Genomic DNA, 19,480 nt, shown 5'->3' on the forward strand with positions numbered 1-19,480 from the left:
CTGGAAAACCTGGAAAAATCAGGGAATTTCATTTACTAGATCTGGTAGACACCCTGAAGCAAGAGAAAAAACAATAACACTACCACGTGACCTTGCAGTGTCATTTTTTGTTTGTTATCTTTGCATGAGCGGCAATTTTGGGCCAAAATGACACAGCTGTGTAATACAAATTGTTTTATTTATATCAATATTGACATAACTATTATTTATTTATTTTATGTTCTAGATAATATACATGTCTGTGACACTACAGACACTACTGTCAGGCCAGTCTCCCCAATCTGTTCCCAGCACTAGATCTGATTTTTGCCGTGTCTTTGCAAGTCAGCCGGTGTCTTGTCTTATCCCCACTTGGATGCACGCCCGTCTCCTCCGAGCCGTGATCAAGATGGCTTATCCTTGCATTTTCCCAGGGCCCTGTTTTTCTCGGAGCTCTCCTGAGGCAAGCACCTAGAGGCACACTCGCGGGTCGTTTTACCCAATGTCCCAGCACATCTCTGGCCTCTGTAAAGCTTAATTTCCCACCGTCATGCAGTTTCCACCTCCCCGCCCCTCTCCATCCTTTCCTGGGAACACTGCCCAGAGCACTGACCGGCCACTAACGCCTGCCCCCTGGCGACTCACGCCACAAGCAGTGCCCTGTAATTATTCTGCAAGCCACCAGAGCGCTGCACTAGTCTCCTCCATAAGCTCCATGCTTTCAAAGTCACCTTGTGCGAAAGATGCATTAGTCGATTTCTTCTTGGTTCGGCCACTCCTCAATAGGTTGCACTGCGATCGGCCTCTAACACCAACGTTGAGATATCAAAGTCAGTATTTCTCGACCACCCCCTCGGAAATCTTCGGAACCACCCCCCCCCCCCCCCCCCCCCCCGAGCTTTCTCTCGAAAGAAAGTGCCTTTTTCATTTAAAGTCACTGCTGCCACGCAGGGACTCTGCGCCTCGCTAGCAGACTGACTACTGGCTATCTCGGATCCTCGGCGAGCTCACAGCAAGACTTGAGTTGGTCGTCGTATGAAAATTTAGTTGGCTAGTCAAGGGATGTTTTCCCTAATTTTCATACTAACCAGTAGTTAGTCAGTCTGTGTGCCTAGTAGAAATTGTTATACATTGCTAAATGACTAATTATCCTAATTTATGGAAGCGTCCGCGGCAACCACGCGTGTTCGGCGCTTGTCTTCGCCTCCCATCCTGGCGGGCTACCTTCCTGAGTGCTACGAGACACTCCCTGTTTGGTGAGTTTTTGCCAACCTTTTATTCCCTGTGAACCAGTTCTGACCATGTTGAATTTGGGCTTGTTCACAGACAGGGTTCAAGAGCCTGGAGTGGGTATGATGACCGCATCCTTGCTCCTTTCCTTGGGAACCCAGGACGGCTAAGGTGCCCTGGTACCATGTAATACGTCACCTTCGGCCAGCTAACTTCAAATCTCCATACCTCCAAATTCTCAGTGATGTCTACAGCATGACAATTAGATTGCTACTTTGAAGAGACTGGTATAACCGAAACTATTACTTACGGGACTTTAATAACTCTAAGCACTAAGAATTAAAACTCTGGGATTGTTTATTTTAACCTTTTATTGTTTCTGATTCTGTTTAACTATGCCAAAGGAAAACTAATAGTAGACTAATATTCTAATTAAGGCAGGCCCATAAATTAAATGTTATACAATAGTTTTAATATATTTGCCAACCCATTTAGCAAATGTTATAATTTTAATATATTTGGCAAAACACAGATGTAAGTTAAGTTCCTTTTTAACCTGTTTACTGAGATTATGTTTTATTGGTTAAAGTTCATTTAATTAAAAGTAAAATAAATATAGAGGCACAGATATATAGACGAAATCACATTTGTTATTTTTTTTGCATTTGAAACTAAAAATCCACCAGTCTCCCAAAGTTTTTTTAAGGGGACATTTACGTTACACCAGGAGGAGTGTGTAACATTCTACATGATATGACTAAGTCATTTGAATAAGGCATTAGAAATTGTTTTGGAAGAAGAATTAACAAATAACACAGTAAGTTTTATCTGCAATTATTTTCTATGCTTGTATTGGTGAATACAAATATTTGACACCTACTTTTAGAACCTTGACGACATGTATTTGTATTAGCAGTTAAGTATTGTTGCAGGCCAGACTGCCTCAGAATGTTGTTCAGCAATAATATTATAAAATTAAATGATTTAAGTAAAAATTACAACATAAAGTCAGGTTACTTGAGATCTCAGTGGTCCTTGGTATGAGAGATTTGCATTCTGTGGCTGAACTATCTAGCTGTTCATTTGGTAACTTGTAGGAGGAAAAAAAATTTAAACACTAAGATAGTTTTAGTGATAGGTTAGATCTTAATTTTCTCTAATCCAGATCACGGATATGAATCACAAATATTGCCTCGAATCTACTCCTTGAACCCAATTCTTGGTCTGAAGGCTCAAAAATAAAATATTGTATCAAAAATAAAAAATAAAAATTTTATTTTTTATTTTATAATATTGTTACAGCCGTCGACTCACACTTATCTGTGTCGACCGTAAAGATGGAAATGAAGGGAATATGTACGTGAAATGATGATAATGAAATGAATCGTGAAGGATGATGGGGAAAGGGAATGGAAGTGAATCTACCGGGATCGTCTGTGTTCCTGAAATCGTGACGGCCCTGTCATGAGTATCAGGTTCTGGGGGCGGTTCCACCACTCGTGTTTTTGCTTAATTATCCTTAAGGTAGGGTGACGAGTCCCTAATTGCAAAACATTTTTAATTAAGAGGTTAAGGGTGAACGTTTCCACAAGAACATGTTTATTTCCGCAGTTTCAACTAACATTTTATTCAACACATATATAATCCTCTACTTTCTGTGTCTTTATAATTACAATTTATAAACATTCTATTTATCACACATAAATTACACATAATTACTGAACCATAGTCGTGCCTATCAGGGATACTGTCGTTAATAAATAAACCGTGCTGTTTGCCATTTCCTATAGCTTATTCTTGACCTCATTTGTCTCTTACTTGATTGTGCAGTTACCAACTGTTGCAAACTAATTTCTCCCAAGTTATGTGACGGGTTTAAATTAATTTATTATTCATAATGTCTAACGAGTTATTGTTAAACTGCGTATTCTTAGTTTTTGAAATGAGAGAGAGAGATATCGAATATTACCAGCTACATGGGCATAAGGCCGTTGTGCTGCTGTCTAGTGTTGAACCATCGTCGCATCGTGGCTGATCACTCACCAATCGTCGTCTCGGCGGCGGAGTAGCGTGGCTTCCAACTGACTCTGTGACTCTGACTTCTTGAATAAAATCTCCCCGTATAAGAAGCCCGTTTTGACCCAGTTTGCGTCTGTTTATTAATAACATAAACAGTTCCGCTTCGGCGCCGCTTCTGACGTCATTACACACTCCCCCTCCTTCCCTGTGCCTATGACCGAGTTTCGCTGCGCTGTGATCAAGGTCGCGCCCGCTGAGCGCGCGGCAATCCCCCTGTTTGTTTCCGTGGCCGTGTTATGCTTGCGTTAGCAAACATTCCCCCCCAACTCCCGCTTCACCTGTCCTTCAATGTTTACTGCTGCGTTTGTCATTTCCTCATCGTGTCCCACCGTTCCTGACCGTCTGGCTAGCTATTAAAAAAACAAAAAAAGCTTTCCCTGGTATCCTACAGTATTTTCGGCGGTTACAATATTGCAGTTGGAAATGAAATATTAAATGTAGGTCAATTTTGGGGAATAATAATAGGATAGGTGTAAAGATAAACACAATACACCTATCCCTCACTTAGCACGACTAATTTGTTCTTAAAAATGCTCGTGTTATTCAAAATTGCGTATTCTGAAGCATTAGTTTCCATAAATAGTAAGGCTAATTTATTTAATGTGTTCCAAAATTGTGTAGGAAAATATACTTTATGTAATATAAATACGTAGTCACACCATTAATCTTTATATGCCTCCCATTGCACCGTCAGTCGGCTGGCTGACTTGCCCGCCCGGGCGTGACCTTCAACTCACGTCGTGTATCTTTCCAAACCATCCTTTACTGACAGTGAAACCGGTATTACTGTCCGGATAATTTTATTTTATTTTTAATAATTTAAAGTGCTTATTCGCGTATCACCACCTGGTTCACACCAATCCTGTCAGGCCAATTATTATTTTTTTCATTGCAACATCCATTTAACAACCTTTTCTATGTGAATCATCTTTTCATTTCTGTTCTGGTATCTAATGTCAAATATATTCCCGCTAGTACTACTAACAGCATCAAACTTATAAAAACTTTTGATAAGAGTCCTTATTTTGTACGATTGTACGCACAGTTGACATGCTTAAAACTAAAGTGTGACCATCATTAGCGTGGCCGTAATGACAATCTGCGTGCTGTAATACTTCTAGTTTTGTCTCAAATACTTGAACACGATGCATTATGTGTGATCAAACACGTACAGTTACCGGCAGCTGAGTGGGCAAACGTTGCTTTTGTTTGAGTGAATTCCCTGCCACTGGCTAAACTGAGTTCACTGCCCGGTCAGCACAGCACGGTGGCATACGCGCGGACGTAAAAACATTTGGTCCTTTACACTCCATAGCTGCAATTTAACTTGCCATAGCTGATGTTTGTACAACAGCCGATAGCGTAGACAGACCTGCGCGCGATTCCCTTTCTCCCCTTGTTTGGCTAAATGTTTCCCACAGCACATCTGTTGTCTACAGAAGTTGAAACAAACTACGTGGCGTTGTGCCCGACTTTTTTTTTTTGCCTGCGGAGATTTTGTGTTAACTGAAATTAACAGACGTGCTATTCAAGACTGGGGTAGTAAAATTAACATCACGCTAAATGAATTCACACAATCTTAAGACGTGCTAAGTGAGGGATAGGTGTACACTTAGTAAGCATCAGAGTTGTAATTGCTGAATTTTTTTATTTACTCAAATCATTAAATAATATAGATTTAATTTTATTCTACCGGCAGATCCCTAGTTTGTATCCATCATAGTTTTTTTTTAATCTCCCATATATAATTAAAAAATGGTGCTACCTTTCTCATCCAGTTGAGTCGTTAGAGTCTAGGAAGAAGACAATGGACTGGAAATTACAATTCAGATAATATTGATTGAAAATTCTTTAAATTAAGTAATTGATATGGTATTCACAGGAGCTTTTCTTATGTAACTTTTCTCGTTTCAGTGACATACACAGCTTCTTTTAAAACATAAAACTGCAGTTAAAAAAATGGTTTGTCTCTGTGGTTCAAAAGCCATTTTTTTGAAAACAAAGAATTTTGTGATAGATAGTGGTAGCCATGGAGGGCTGCGACAAACTCCATTTCCCAACACACACACCCTCCCCTTTCCAACCCCTCCAATAGGCCTATGTAAAGCTTTGATTAAGAGAATTGAATCAAAGATTTTTGATATTCAAAAGTGACTATGCCAGAAAATACAGTATTGCTATTTGTTTCTTCTGAAGCTTGAAATGTGATTAAAAGGTTTGTGTGAGTTCTGAAGCTTGGAACACAAATGCTTTGGATTCATGGGTCTTCAGTTACATTCACTTTTAATACAACTGTTTTAGGTTATTTCATTTTACTCTTATATGGATACTGAATTCCAATAGTGGAATAAGTTTTTGTCTGAATAATAAATGTTCAAATATATTATTTTCATTTTTGATAATATTTTTGAGTATGTAACATTGGCAAACTTTTTTCTTTGTATAATTTTAACTATTTGATAAGAATAATTGATTCAATAACCAACATTAATTTTTTTTAAATTAATGCATTTCAATATTTTATAAATTAAATTTACTATATAATTTGACTTTGTGAATATTTTCAGCTTTCCATTTGATATTTGCTTTGCATCCACAAACCAGTATTTACACAGGCCTACTCCGCCATCATGCCGTTGAAAGAGGCCTAAGTGGCAGCGTGTGTGCAGGGTGGTGAGCGGCTCGAGGGACGCCACGCTGCGCGTGTGGAACATCGAGAGCGGGGAGTGCCTGCACGTGCTGGTGGGCCACCTGGCGGCAGTGCGCTGCGTGCAGTACGACGGCAAGCTGGTGGTGAGCGGGGCCTACGACTACTTGGTGAAGGTGTGGAACGTGGAGCGCGAGGAGTGCCTGCACACGCTGCAGGGACACACCAACCGCGTCTACTCCTTGCAGGTAGCATGCGTCATTTTGACATATAACAAACATATCCCTGATTATCAATATTATACCTTTGTATCTTTTTAACTTTATTGTAATTTTTATCATTTTTTTTTAGACATATGTGAAATGTAAAAAATACAACATTTTCACTAGAGATGTGCAAGAAGTCCTTTTCAGAAACCGAGACGAGATCGAGACAGAAATACTAAAATTCTCGAGAATCGAGATGAGATCGAGAATTCAGTTTTTTTCTTATTTCAAAATTGAAATTTGGTGTCAGTGAAGTTTTCCTCACCGAGATTTTAGATGCAATAAATTGGGCACACCCTACTCTTTTCCTCTTGAGTTCTTTGTAATTCTTGATGTGCAAATATCAACACTTTTACATGTATAAGCTATTTAATGAAAGAAATGAAAGGACTACATATACGCTATATCAGGGCTGCCAACACTTTGAAAACAATATCCTTGATTGAAATGTGAAATATCCTGTAATATCCTTGTTTTGAATATAAAATATCCTGAAAAATCCTGTACATTAAAAAATTCAAAAAAATATGGAATTTTTATGAAAATTACTTGATCATAATGTACGTAACTATACTTCAATCAAAACAATTCAATTTTTAACACTTTATACAAGTATTTACACACACACGTAGCCTACACTTCACCACTGGCAGTATTTAAATATCACTTCTTCAGATGTTTTGCCCTATTCCTCATTTCTTCTGTTGGCTGGAATTCTGCCATATTCTTCCTAGAAGAGATATGCAACAAAGCATTTAGCAATGGCGATTCAAGCCATGACCTGTGCGCTGTCTTGATAAGGTTGAGCTTACTAAATATCATTTCCACCCCTGCATTGCAAGTTTACAAAGCAGTGGAAAACATGTTTTCCCATTAATTTCATACTGTGACACTTTATGCCAGGCCTGCCACCAAATTAGGTTCCTAAATGGTCTTTACAGCATATAAAAATCCTGTAAAATGTATAGCCGTAATTGACATAATTTATTTTTCATGGTAATTTTAAATATACATTGCATTCCAAAACATAATTTTAAAAAAATCAAATGAATGTAAATAATTTTTAAGATTTGCCACTTACATTACAAAACTAATAGTTGGTATCACAATAAAATGAAAAGAAATTAAAAAATTTCTCTTCAGTATAGGCTTTGGTGCTTTTCTTATTTACAAACTATAAATACATCCATACAACTGAAGTTATTTATAAGTTTAAAAAAAAAATGTATTTCACATCATTAACTAGCTACTTTTTCATGTTCTGTGCTCTTTTCCGCATCTCGTCAGCGGGCTTGAAAGCCAGACCTGCAGATGTTCTTATTCTGCAATGCAACAGCGCATTTAACATTGGTGATTCCATTGACGATCTGTGAACAGTTTTAACCATCTTGAGATTGCAGAAAGAACCCTTTCCACAGCAGATTTTCGCCAGTTGCAGCACCACTCAAAGCCATTACTTTGTACAAATGAGTTTCAACAATCTCAGATGGAAAGAACCTTGCTAACACTACAACCTGCCTAGTGACTGTAACATCAGTTGATTCATCAATCATCAGTGTGAAAAATTGTGTTTTCATTGCATAGGTAACATAATCTGCAGCTGATGTACCCAAAGATTGAATAATTATCTGGCTAGTTTTAGTGCGAGAACAAGGAAAGTTTCTTGCGATTTCACTATCTGGAAACATTTGCGGGGCAAGTTTCGTGAAATTATCACTGAGTTTCACAGATAAATTGTTTTCACAAACGAAGTTCGCCCATAACAGTTCCGCATCAATTATTTTGTTTGGTTTGGTTACAAAACTCGTCAAAGAAAACTCTGATCAGCAGCTCGTTGGTTTTTCGTATGAACTTGCGTCTTCAAGCCGCCCTTTGTCACGTTCAGTTCTGAGTTGCAAGTCGAACAAACGGCGGAAAATTCCGTTTTGCCACGCCTCAACCATTTCAATTCTTGCTCCCATTCTTTACGATAACGCTGTTTATAAAATGATCTGTCCGGTGAAGCCTTTCGTTTTTTCTCCATCACAATCAAGCTAAGACCAAAACTACAACTTAAATCACGTAAGACGTTTGTAAACAAAAATGCCGCACCTAAAACAATGTAACGGAAAAAAAAAAACGTTTACTGACGCCATGACACTTCTTAACGTTTAACTCAACAAACAAAAAACATTTCCCCGAAACCATAGATATTGTACTTCATGAAACGCTATTTGGGAGTAAATGTTTTTGGTTTGTGGTTAAACGATTGGAAGTTCCATGGCGCTACACGTAATGTGTGTGTTTGCTTTACTGTTGGATGCTTGTTTGGTTTGACAACTTCAAATTGGTAGTTGAATGTAAATATTTACACGAACGAAATTCAAATATGAAAATATCGGCGAAGCGTCGTAAATATCCGTGAATGTCGCCGTTTATCCTTTAGTCCGTTTTAAGCTTCAAATATCCGTGAAAACGGATAAAATCCGTAAAAACAGCAGGCCTGCGCTATAGAATATACATTTACAAAAATGAATCCACAAACATTAATAGGCCTGCACTGTAGTCACATGAGCATTTCAATAGGCCTATTATTGAAAACAGTCAACTTTATTTGGTTGCTCACATTTAAAATCTGCTGTTTAAAAAGACAAGCTGCTCTATATTTTCGGCCAACGGATTCTCTCTTTGGATGTAACAGTGTTACCAGCACTGCTGAAAAGCCTTTCGCTTTCCACCTGCGTGGCTGGTATGGCCAAATATTTTCTTGCGACTCTGGCAAGAGCAAGGAAACGTGACTGGTTCTGCTGCCACCACATAAGAGGGTCACTTGATCGGGGATAAATGGTAAGTTCATTGTCAACTCTTCGTGACTTTACTGAGGTACAGCTTGATTTATTCAGATGTTCAAAAGTATTCCACAGAGAACAGGTGGCTTCAACTGTATCTGATAGATTTTCTTCTGGAACAGGTGCTGTTTTATTATCAACAACCACTTTGAGATCTGAAGTAATTTTCGTGGTCTTGCAGCAAAATGTTTTTGAAGCGTGGGTCAAGTACCATTGCAATCATGTCTTCTTTTACTGTTGTGTACAACGGATACCTAGATTTAATACTTGTCTGAAGAGAGATAGCAAATGCAATTCCAGGGTTACTTTGATCTTCAACATAGTTAGAAAGTGTTGCCTCAATGCCATACAGCAAAGGTATTTTGGAAGAGATAGTAGGAAATTTAGAGAAACACAGCTCTCTTGTGGCTTGTTCTATTGGCTGTAACACACTTACTACATTAGCAGCAAGCTTCCACTCACTCAATGTGAAATTTTCTACTGCCATTGAATCTCCTAGATCTGCAGATAAGGGTACCTGCTGCTCAACAAGGCGGGAGAGCATTGTAAACTCACTGTTTCATCTTGTCGGCACCATTGATAACAGCTCGTGTACAGGTTTGTTCAACTTTAGCTGCAGAGCATGAAGCCTTTCTCGAGCAATATTGCTGTGGCGATAATGTCCCGCGATTGCCCGGCCTTTTGCTAGAAGGTCTGCAACATTGTGTTCACTTTTAGCATCTTGAACTGCCAACTGTAGTGTGTATGCAAAGCACAGTGTGTGAATCCATGATTTTTTGTTTATGGCAGCTGTGAAATTCTTAGCATTATCTGTAACTACGTACAATGGAATATAATTGGTGGGAAAATTCCATTCGTCTATAGCTGCTGTCAGCTTTTCTTGTATTGCCAGAGCAGTGTGGGAACCTGAAAAGTGGTAATTTCCAAGGACATGATATTTCAACTCAAAGTCTTTTGTCAAATAGTGACTTGTGAGAGAAATAAAACTGTTCTGCCTTGCGGATGACCACATGTCAGTAGTAAATGAAACAGACTGAAGTCCATCATCAACATCTCTCTTTATTTCTTCTGCAAGTTTGGTTTTTTCTTCACGGCATATTTTTCTTACAATAGACCTGGAAAATGTAGTGCGAGATGGTACTTCCTAACCTGATTCTAATTCATTGAGCAGTCCTTTAAATCCGCGATCCTCTACAATGTTGTATGACTGAAAATCACATGCCATCATTAAACCAATTTTCCTGTCAATTATGTTTTTTCTAGCTTTGCTAACTTTTTGTTTCTTTGTGACAGTCTTGGATTGATAACTGTCTATTAAAAATTTTCTTTTTGTTTTGTAGCTTTTTCCTTTGTTAATTCCAAATAATTTTCGGCGGCTGGATGAAGTTTCAAGTGTCGCAAGAGACCACTTGTTGTACAAGTCGGCGTCTGAATACGTTTTTAGCACACTTTGCACTCACCCTCAACCCTTAAGTTTTTCATAAAATTTCCAAATGCACGACAATTTACTGTCTTTAACATTCCCAGAACTATCAGCCATTCTTATCATTACACGTATTAGCGGTGAAAATAACTTTAAAAAAAAAAAAAGCTGGTACGATCCTTTAAACAAAGTATTGAGCTCTTTCCTACAGGACACACAAACAGTGAGTGTTCACTTCTTGCCATATCCGTGCCGTTGTTGCTAGCGTTCTTTCAAAATATGGTACAGTAGAACCTCGTTAATACGTGATGGTCGGGACCGGGATAATAACGGATTACCAAATTTCACGGACTAGCGATTAAAAGCCCGGAAGGTCTTGTTAAGCGTCTCGGACACCGGCGTGAAACTGGGTTAAGGCCAAGGTCATGTGACGTAACATCTCCCGAGGCTTACTGCGCCTTGGCAGCAGATGGATAAAAAATAGTAAACTCCCCATTATTCATGTTAATTGGGACCCAGCGATGCCTGGATAATTGAAATCCTGTAAAAATAAATAAATAAATAAACCCCGATAATCCGTTCGCGGTAAGGGCCGTCTTCAAATTAGTGTCTCGGCTTAAAAAAATACGGCACTGCCTAGCCATTAGTTCACGGTCATTTACAACAGCCGAAGAAAGAAAGATAAGATCGTGCTGACCTTGCACTAATAAATTTTGGATAGCCCCCCTCCATCCTCCAGCCGAATGCCAGCCAGACACGTCACTCGCCAGGCGCCTGCCGTGCGTTGGCGGGCGGAAAGTAACTCCGCAGCACGTGAAACAACATTCAAACAAACGGGAAACGGGAAGCATAAGTCAGGACATCCCCCTCAGATTTAAAGAGTGACAAATGTGACAGCTGAAAGGGGGGCGATGCAAAGGGTCGGTACAAACAGCGTTGCAGAGTTTGGCGGCCCACGCGATGGCTTGCAGTGTTTGCCGGCCACCGGCCCGCGTGACGTTAATTTTAAGAGCTGACAATTTTTACTTCTCTTTTTTTTCTGCACTTTTAAATCATCCCGGATTATTTGATTCCCGAATTTGCGCATCAGGGATTAACGAGGTTCTACTGTATATTCTTAAAATGCGACATGTATTGGTGTTCGTTTGAATTGTGAAACGTCACGGTTTTGAAAAAAATTTATGTGAACGTGGAAAATAAACAATAGAACATGCACTGTGTTATGTCGGCATGTGGTAATGGATTCAAGTTTTTACTTTAAGTACCTAGTAGCTCTTTTTTTTTACGTGTAAGTAAAAACATCGCTTTATTTAAATGCAGAAGTAAAAAAATCAGAGCTAAGCAATACAAATTCTCGAAATTCTCGGAAATTCTAAAATGTTCTCGAGACGAAATCGAGAATATTTTAATCTCGATAATTTCTCGATATTACCCAGACTCGCACGTCTCTAATTTTCACTGTTCGTAAAATTGTTAAATTTTATTCCAAAATATTTTTTAGAATGAAATTATACTCTATTAAATTAAAAAAAAAATTTTGATTCACAGAAGCTTATAATAGATTTTTTTAAGCTGGTTAGGTTACTCAGTTAAATATCAATAAAGTTAAATGATGCAATTCTACTCAATTTTACTCAGAAATTCTATGAAAAATTAATAACTGCTTGGTGAGTGGTTTTAGTACTAAGCTTTTGCAGTACTTTTTTTTATTTCTATTGATTTTTCCATTTCCATTATTCACAAATATCAAATATTTTTCTAATTGAATTTTAACATACAATGAACTTTTTTTAAAACTCTTTTACTGGTGACCTAAAAAACTTAAGCAAAATACTCTACAATGGAAATTGAAGAAAAAAAAAAAGTAGTGTAAAATACAAAAATGTAAAAAAAAACTGGCTATGTATTTTATGAAACAACTAAAATTGTAAGTTGCATAGTTGTTTTTTATTCAGCTGATTACTTTCCTAAATATACAATGTTTAAAAATTTTAATAATTGCCACAGTATATGTAAATGACGTACATTATGTTTCCAGACACTCAAAAATTTTTGATTAAGTCTTCTAGGATTCATACGTTTTTAAATCTTTTCATAAAAATTTTCAAATAAAAAAATTATTTGATTTAAAATCAATATTAAAAAAAATATATATATATATATATATATATATATGGAATATATTTGGAATACTTGGAGACTCTTAGTGCAGCGGTTCCCAAAAGGTGTTCCGCGGACCCCTAGTGTTCTATGGTAGGGTAACAGAGATTCTGTGAGTCAGGCCAAATGTCATATAAAGCAGGCACAATTATTGTCAAATAACTTTCTTTGAAGGTGTTGGGGTTCTGCCTAAATAAGTCAATCATAGGGTTCCCTTGCAGAAAAAAAATTGGGAACCGTTGTTCTAGTGCATTGCACAACAGAGTGGTGCAGCAAGCTCTTTTTTCCAGTTTGACGGGCTTCACGTGGTGAGTGGCTCGCTAGACACCAGCATCCGCGTGTGGGAGGTGGAGACAGGAACCTGCAAGCACACGCTCATGGGTCACCAGTCACTCACGTCTGGCATGGAGCTGCGCAACAACATCCTGGTGTCTGGCAATGCTGACTCCACTGTCAAGGTGTGGGACATTGTCACGGGACAGTGTCTGCAGACCCTCTCAGGTGAGTTGCTTTCTGGTACCATGTGGCTGAACAACTTTCCTCAACCGGAACATTCTTAATGACGTAGTTTACAAAACTAGAAGTTTTTTTTTAAATATGTGTGTACCGTGTTTTCTCGCATAATCGTCGCACATTTTATTCTAAAATCAAGTTTGAAAAGTAGGGGTGCAACGATTATGCGGGAAAAAATTTTTTGTTAGGTAAAGTTATTCATAAAAACAAAACCCGTTCATGGAAATTACATTTATTTAAAAAAAAGGTGGAGTATACAAGAGCACGCCAAATAATTTATATTAATAATTCATTAAACAAAAACCTTTCTTCAACTTTAAATAGAAAAACCAAACTGTGATGCGAACGCAAGCCACTGGAAACTGTGACGTGAACTAACGCGTAACTTGCCACGAAAGAGTACGGGCCATCAAATGTAGTTAACTCGTCACCTGTCAGAGAGCGCGCTATGCATGCAACCGGCGAGATATCAATATTCGACTACGTGCACGCGCTCTATACGGGAAACAACATAACCGAACACGATTGATGCCAACTAGCGCTGGCTACATGTTCATAAGCGGTACACCGCGGCGACGCAGACAATCAGAAAAAGGAAATAACTTTAAAAAATGTCTTTAAAAGAAAATTTACACATCAGACAACTTCGTATTTCCTTTCATTATGCATATCTGCCAACTTGTATGATTTTCCCGTAATTTGTACAGAAAATAATTCATATTACAATTGTACGGAAATTCGGAACATCTTACGATTTTTGTCTGTTCAAAAATGCAGTATAATATTTTAGTGCCCATATAAATGTACCGTTTGAGCAGCATTTTCTATTGTTTAACAAAATGGCGTCCGCGATAATATGAGAATATTGGAGTCAGAGAAAAATTGTTCCGAAAAGAAAGTAATTTTTGTAAGTTTTGTTGGTACACAGCAGGTTGGCTGGAGACAAGTGAAACCGTTTATGTACGAGTGCGGTAAATATTTTATAAGTTAGCACTTGTACGAAACGTAAGATAATATGATTTCATAATGGCTACGAGTAGTGAAAAAAAATATGGACAGGTGTTTCGGTCATCTTACTCAGAATTATTTCCTTTCATTACTAAGAGTGAAAAAGCTCTAATTTTGCGTTTTGTAGTGTTTGTCTTTGCGACATTGTTTCCCAAGGCCTATCACATCGAGAGTTTGAAACCTGCAAATAACGCGAAGCTTGCAGAAGAAAACAAAAAAAAAAATCAGTAGCTTCTTTTCCATGAACCATAACAATGAAAGTGATGTGATTAGGACGGAATGTTATTTTACAAGCTTTTTAGTGGAACATAACCTTCCATTCAGCATCGCCGACCACGCCGGGCATTTGTTTCGAAAAATGTTCCCAGGGTCTGATATCGCAAAAATATACAGCTGTGGGCGCACTAAAACTGCAGCGATAGTAAAAGAAATGGCTTCCAATACTACTACTTCAGTAGTAAAGTGCTTGCAAAGTGGCCCATATACACTAGCTACTGATGGAAGCAATGACACAAGTAATAAGTTATATCCTATCGTGGTAACTTATTACAACCCTGACTGCAGGTTAGTAACTATTTGTGTTTTGGCCATGCCTTCATTGGAAGGTGTTTCTACTGGTAAAAATATTGGGCACTTATTGCTATCAGAACTTGAAAGTATGAATGTGCCAATTCATTATTGTATAGGTTTTGGCTGTGATAATGCAGCAGTTATGGTTGGAGTTAAAAATTGGGTTATTTCTGTATTAAAAGAAAAGCAGCCAAATTTAGTAGTCATAGGTTGTCTGTGCCACTTAATTAATATGGCTGCAGAAAAGGCTTCTGCAAGTTTGCCAGTGAGGGTGGAAGAAATACTTGTAGGGTCATTCCATGTCAGTTCAACCACACCATGACACCCACCGTCTCAGATTTTGACGAAACTTGGCATGGTTGTTCTATTTATTGATGTAAGTAACCATACCAATTTGTTTTGCTTTATCTTGAATGGTTTAGATTTTACAGCCCCTTGAAGTTTATTGATTATTGGCATTTTAATCATCTGGCCGCCGTTAACTAGATGTGTTGTCCGATGGAAAAAAATTCATATTTTATTTATTTACTAACCATTTTCTCTGAAAAAATTTTTATGTTTGGATCAATGTAGCAGGAATAACATAAAAAATGAACAAAACTACTAAGTGTTTATTTGGAACCATAAAAAAATCTCAAAGTGTAATTTTTATGATTATTGAAACAAAATGTAGAGTTTTACGGAAAATGGTAAATCTCATAAAGGGAAAAGGATAATCATGAAATCTCTGTTTTGTTTTTGTTCTAAAAGATATGTTCTACCACCTTAAACAGTAAGATTCGTGGTTTTTTTACTCCTTTGATAATTTTTTTCACTTCAAAACACAAAAATGAGTTAATTATTTAATTTTGGTTAAAAAGCTGCTTTGGCCGCTATTTGCCTGCCTGCCTGTGTTTCTGAATTATATACAGATGATTAAAATACCATTATTTCCTTTTGGTATCACACACACCTTTTTATAAAATTAATTACCTTTCTTGCTGCTTCCTGTTTCCCATGCTGTCAAATCCTGAATTCCTGCCATGACATCAACCTGTTCCCTTGACACTCACAAATACGAATATAACTGACCTCAGTAATGAGATTGCAGTTCAATTTAAATGTAATTATTAATTTACACTACATAAAACATTAGTGTGTTTACTTACACATGCAATACTCCTATGTTATTGAGGCTTACAGTTCCTGCGGTTGTAACACTTTTAGGTCATTGTACTTCAAAATTCTTCTAGATTGTCAAATTTTGATTGGATATTTGTCATACATTCTTGTGAAAACTGATAGGTTCTTCCAGTCATTGTTTTTGGCGGTTCCACCATAGCAATAATATGAGGAATGGGCACAGCACATGTATCTTCTTTCTTGGGCCAAAAAAAGGATGGTGATGGTCCGCGGGGATGAAGAAACTGTACAGTGACATCTTTTTGTTCAGCATTTATCTCATTCACCATGCCAAAGTACCAGAAGCTGTCATAAACACAAGCAATAAAACATCCAGGGTACAAATCTTCTAATTTCACGAGATAGTTTTGCTGAATGCTAAATAAATTAAAAATAATAGCTGCTTTTTCATCCTTGCTAATTCTTCGAGCCTCAATATTCCGTCGCATTCCGTTTTGCCATGGCTGGTCGTAAAAAATGACCACTGAGCTCTCAGTAAAAAATCTCTCTCATATAGACACACATACTTGCCAACTTTTACGAATTTTTCGTAAAATTTACGAAAAACATACGTCTTTACGATTTTACGAATCTTATAAATTTTTTACGAATTTTTCCAGTTTTTGTTGACACTTCTGATATCGATTGTTGCGACCTATTTTGTTCCAAGTCGATCGATAAATCGAACGCTTGATCGTTTACGAATCGTTTTTGGTTGGTTACGCCGCCATGTTGTGTCTTTGATATCGTGTTGTCTATTGTTGATCGTCTGTTCGTAAGCGTTTCGGGTGGTTTTTATTTGGCATGGATTGATTGCGTAGCATCTGCAATGGGCGGTGGCGTAAAAAAACATTATTGGCAGTGTTTTCGTAAAGATTATTCGGAAAAATTCTCGTTCATTTTGAAGTCGGACAAAGGTCAGAAATTTGCATTCTGCAGTGTGTGTAGGTGCGATATTAGTATTTCTCATGGCGGAAGAAGTGACATATTACTTCATGTTAAATCTAATAAGCATGCAGGCAACGTTCAAAATTCCGAAAACAGCCAAAAAATCAGCACGTTCTTCACAAACAGTTCAAGCGAAGATAGCGTCACACGTGCCGAGTGTTTGTTTACGTATTTTTTGATTGAACACAACGTTCCATTAAGTGCAGCAGACCACGCGGGCCCTTTATTCCGGAAAATGTTTCCGAAATCAGAAGAAGCACAAAAGTATGCGTGTGGCTGGACCAAAACAACTGCAATTGTTGAAGAAATGGCGAAAGATTCAAGGGACGACGTCGTTAAACATCTGCAAACAGGTCCGTTCTCTTTGTCAACTGATGGTACAAACGATACAGACTCCAAATTGTACCCGATTGTTGTGACGTATTTTGATAAAAATATTGAAAACATTGTGTCTTCTGTACTTTCACTGCCAGATTTGCAGGGCGATTCTACCGGACTAAATATTGGAAATTTAATCATAAACGAACTTGAACGTTTCAATATTCCTTTAAAAAACATGATTGCTTTTTCGGCAGACAATGCGGCAGTTATGATGGGTAAGAAAAATGGTGTAGTTGCGGTTTTAAAAAATCGACAAGAAAACCTTTTTGTGATAGGTTGCCTTTGTCACCGCATTAATTTAGCTGCAGAGAAGGGTACTGACAATTTGCCACTGAATGTTGAAGAGGCTTTGACCGACATTTTTTATTACCTTGAAAAGAGTGGTAAGCGGAAAGATTGCCTTAAAAAATTCCAAAACTTGCATGGTTGTGAAACCAGAAAAATTTTAAAACATGTCTGTACGAGATGGTTATCCCTGGGAAAAAGTTTCTCAAGATTAGTAGAGCAGTGGGACCCTTTGTTAAGTTTTTTCAAAGACCAAGTAAAATGTGTGAAACCATCATGTTCTGTGGGGATAAGTTCATTCACAATACCAAAACAGCCAGCTTCAGATCATTCAGTTCAGCCATTAGTTTCAAAGTCATCTAAATCCTCACAACAGGGCTTTTCCCTAAAAAGGAAACACTCAGAAAGTGGAGATAAGATAATTACCAAAAAAACTGGTACTTCACATAATGAGGGTAAAAGTACATTTCCTTCAGTTAGATCAGAAAATCAAAAGTCTCTCGTAAACATTACCAGTGGCAGTTTAAGTCGTGAAGAAAAACTGTTCATGTTTTTATCATCATCTGTGAACAAAGCATTTTGCTTGTTTTTACTTAATGTAATTCCCACATTTGATAAATTTAACACCATTTTGCAGTCTTCACATCCACAGATTCATATTTTGGGAGAATTAATTTGTGATTTGTATAAAGATTTATTACTTCGATTTGTCAAACCAGTTGCATTTAAAAATTCATCTTTGTTTGATATAAAGTATCATCATGCTGATAATCAGAGGCAAGACAGTGAGTTGATAGTTGGTACAGCAACATCAGAGTTTGTTAATACATTGAATGACAAAGATAAGAAACTATTTTTCTCGTCTGTCAGAAGTTATTTTGCAGCTTCTTGTGATTACATTTTAAACAAATTTCCCATTAAAGATGAACTTATTAGCAAAGCAAGAGTAGCATCGGTGGAGAATGTAGAAAATACCAGTTTTTGTGATGTCAAGTTTTTCGTAGACTTATTTTCACTTTTGCTACCAGTAGATGAGAACGAAACCAGAGAATCAGCCTTGGATTCTCTTCAAAGCCAGTTTACCAGTCTGCAACTTGAAAACATAGATTTGTTAGTCCCTAAAGATGACACTGTAGTGAAAAAATGGGTTAGTATATCACATGCAAAAAATGTTTGTGGGCAGCCTAAGTACGACAGACTTTGCAATGTAATGTTTGGTGTGTTGACAATACCACACAGCAACGCGGAGTGTGAACGTGTGTTCAGTCTGGTGAAAAAGAATAGGTCCCAGTTTAGGTCTTTGTTATCAACCAGAGTACTGGAAAATATTTCTGTAATAAAAAGCAAACATTCAGACAAGTGTTTTGAACACATGTTCAGTGAACAATTTTTAAAGAAGGCTAAGAAAGCAACAGCACTGTACTTAAAAAAGTAACAGATGTAGTTAAGACTTTTTTTTCCCAACCTTCATAACATTATCTTTATTAGTTCTTTGTATGTGTTTTATCAGTATGTTTGGGACTTGGTAGTGACATTTTTGTCGGTCTGCTTCATTGTGTTCAGGCCTTTAGTAATGACTATTTTTTCCTTCGGAAGTTCATCAAAGTCTTCGGTTTTTTGTTACACATAACTAGGACTTAGTAATAAGTAATAATCAGGGAGTCATTTTGTGAACTAGATTGTGCTGAAGTTTATTTTATAACTGACTGGTGACAATAGTACTCTGCTGCATTTCATGTAATTAATATAAGTTTTTTTTACAGTTTTAGTCATAAGAATATTTTTTATGTGTGCTCTAAAAATTTTACTATAATTTGAATGTGTTTTAATATCTGAGGGTCTACATTAGTACATATATTGGTGATGTTTAACAAATAGTTGAAAAAAAGGATATAACTTAATCCTTATTGTAATTAAGCCTATGGTACTGCAAAAATTGTAATCAGGTACACTTTTAATGCCAATTTTTGGATGAAATGTGTGAACATCAGTGTTTAGGCCT

At 37.4% G+C, this 19,480-nt stretch overlaps 1 protein-coding gene across 5 annotated transcripts in view; it reads left to right on the forward strand.

Annotated features, from left to right (window-relative positions):
- LOC134527244 (F-box/WD repeat-containing protein 7-like) overlaps nt 1-19,480 on the forward strand; it is a 280,392-nt gene that overhangs the window by 178,672 nt on the left and 82,240 nt on the right. For all 5 annotated transcript variants that reach the window (XM_063359747.1, XM_063359745.1, XM_063359748.1 and 2 more), the window contains 2 exons: nt 5,958-6,183; nt 12,903-13,113. In XM_063359747.1, coding sequence (XP_063215817.1) covers nt 5,958-6,183; nt 12,903-13,113 — 437 coding nt within the window. The remainder of the gene's footprint in view (nt 1-5,957; nt 6,184-12,902; nt 13,114-19,480) is intronic.

The sequence above is a fragment of the Bacillus rossius genome, chromosome 1 (assembly GCF_032445375.1).
Source record: "Bacillus rossius redtenbacheri isolate Brsri chromosome 1, Brsri_v3, whole genome shotgun sequence".
Classification (NCBI taxonomy): Eukaryota; Metazoa; Arthropoda; class Insecta; order Phasmatodea; family Bacillidae; genus Bacillus; species Bacillus rossius.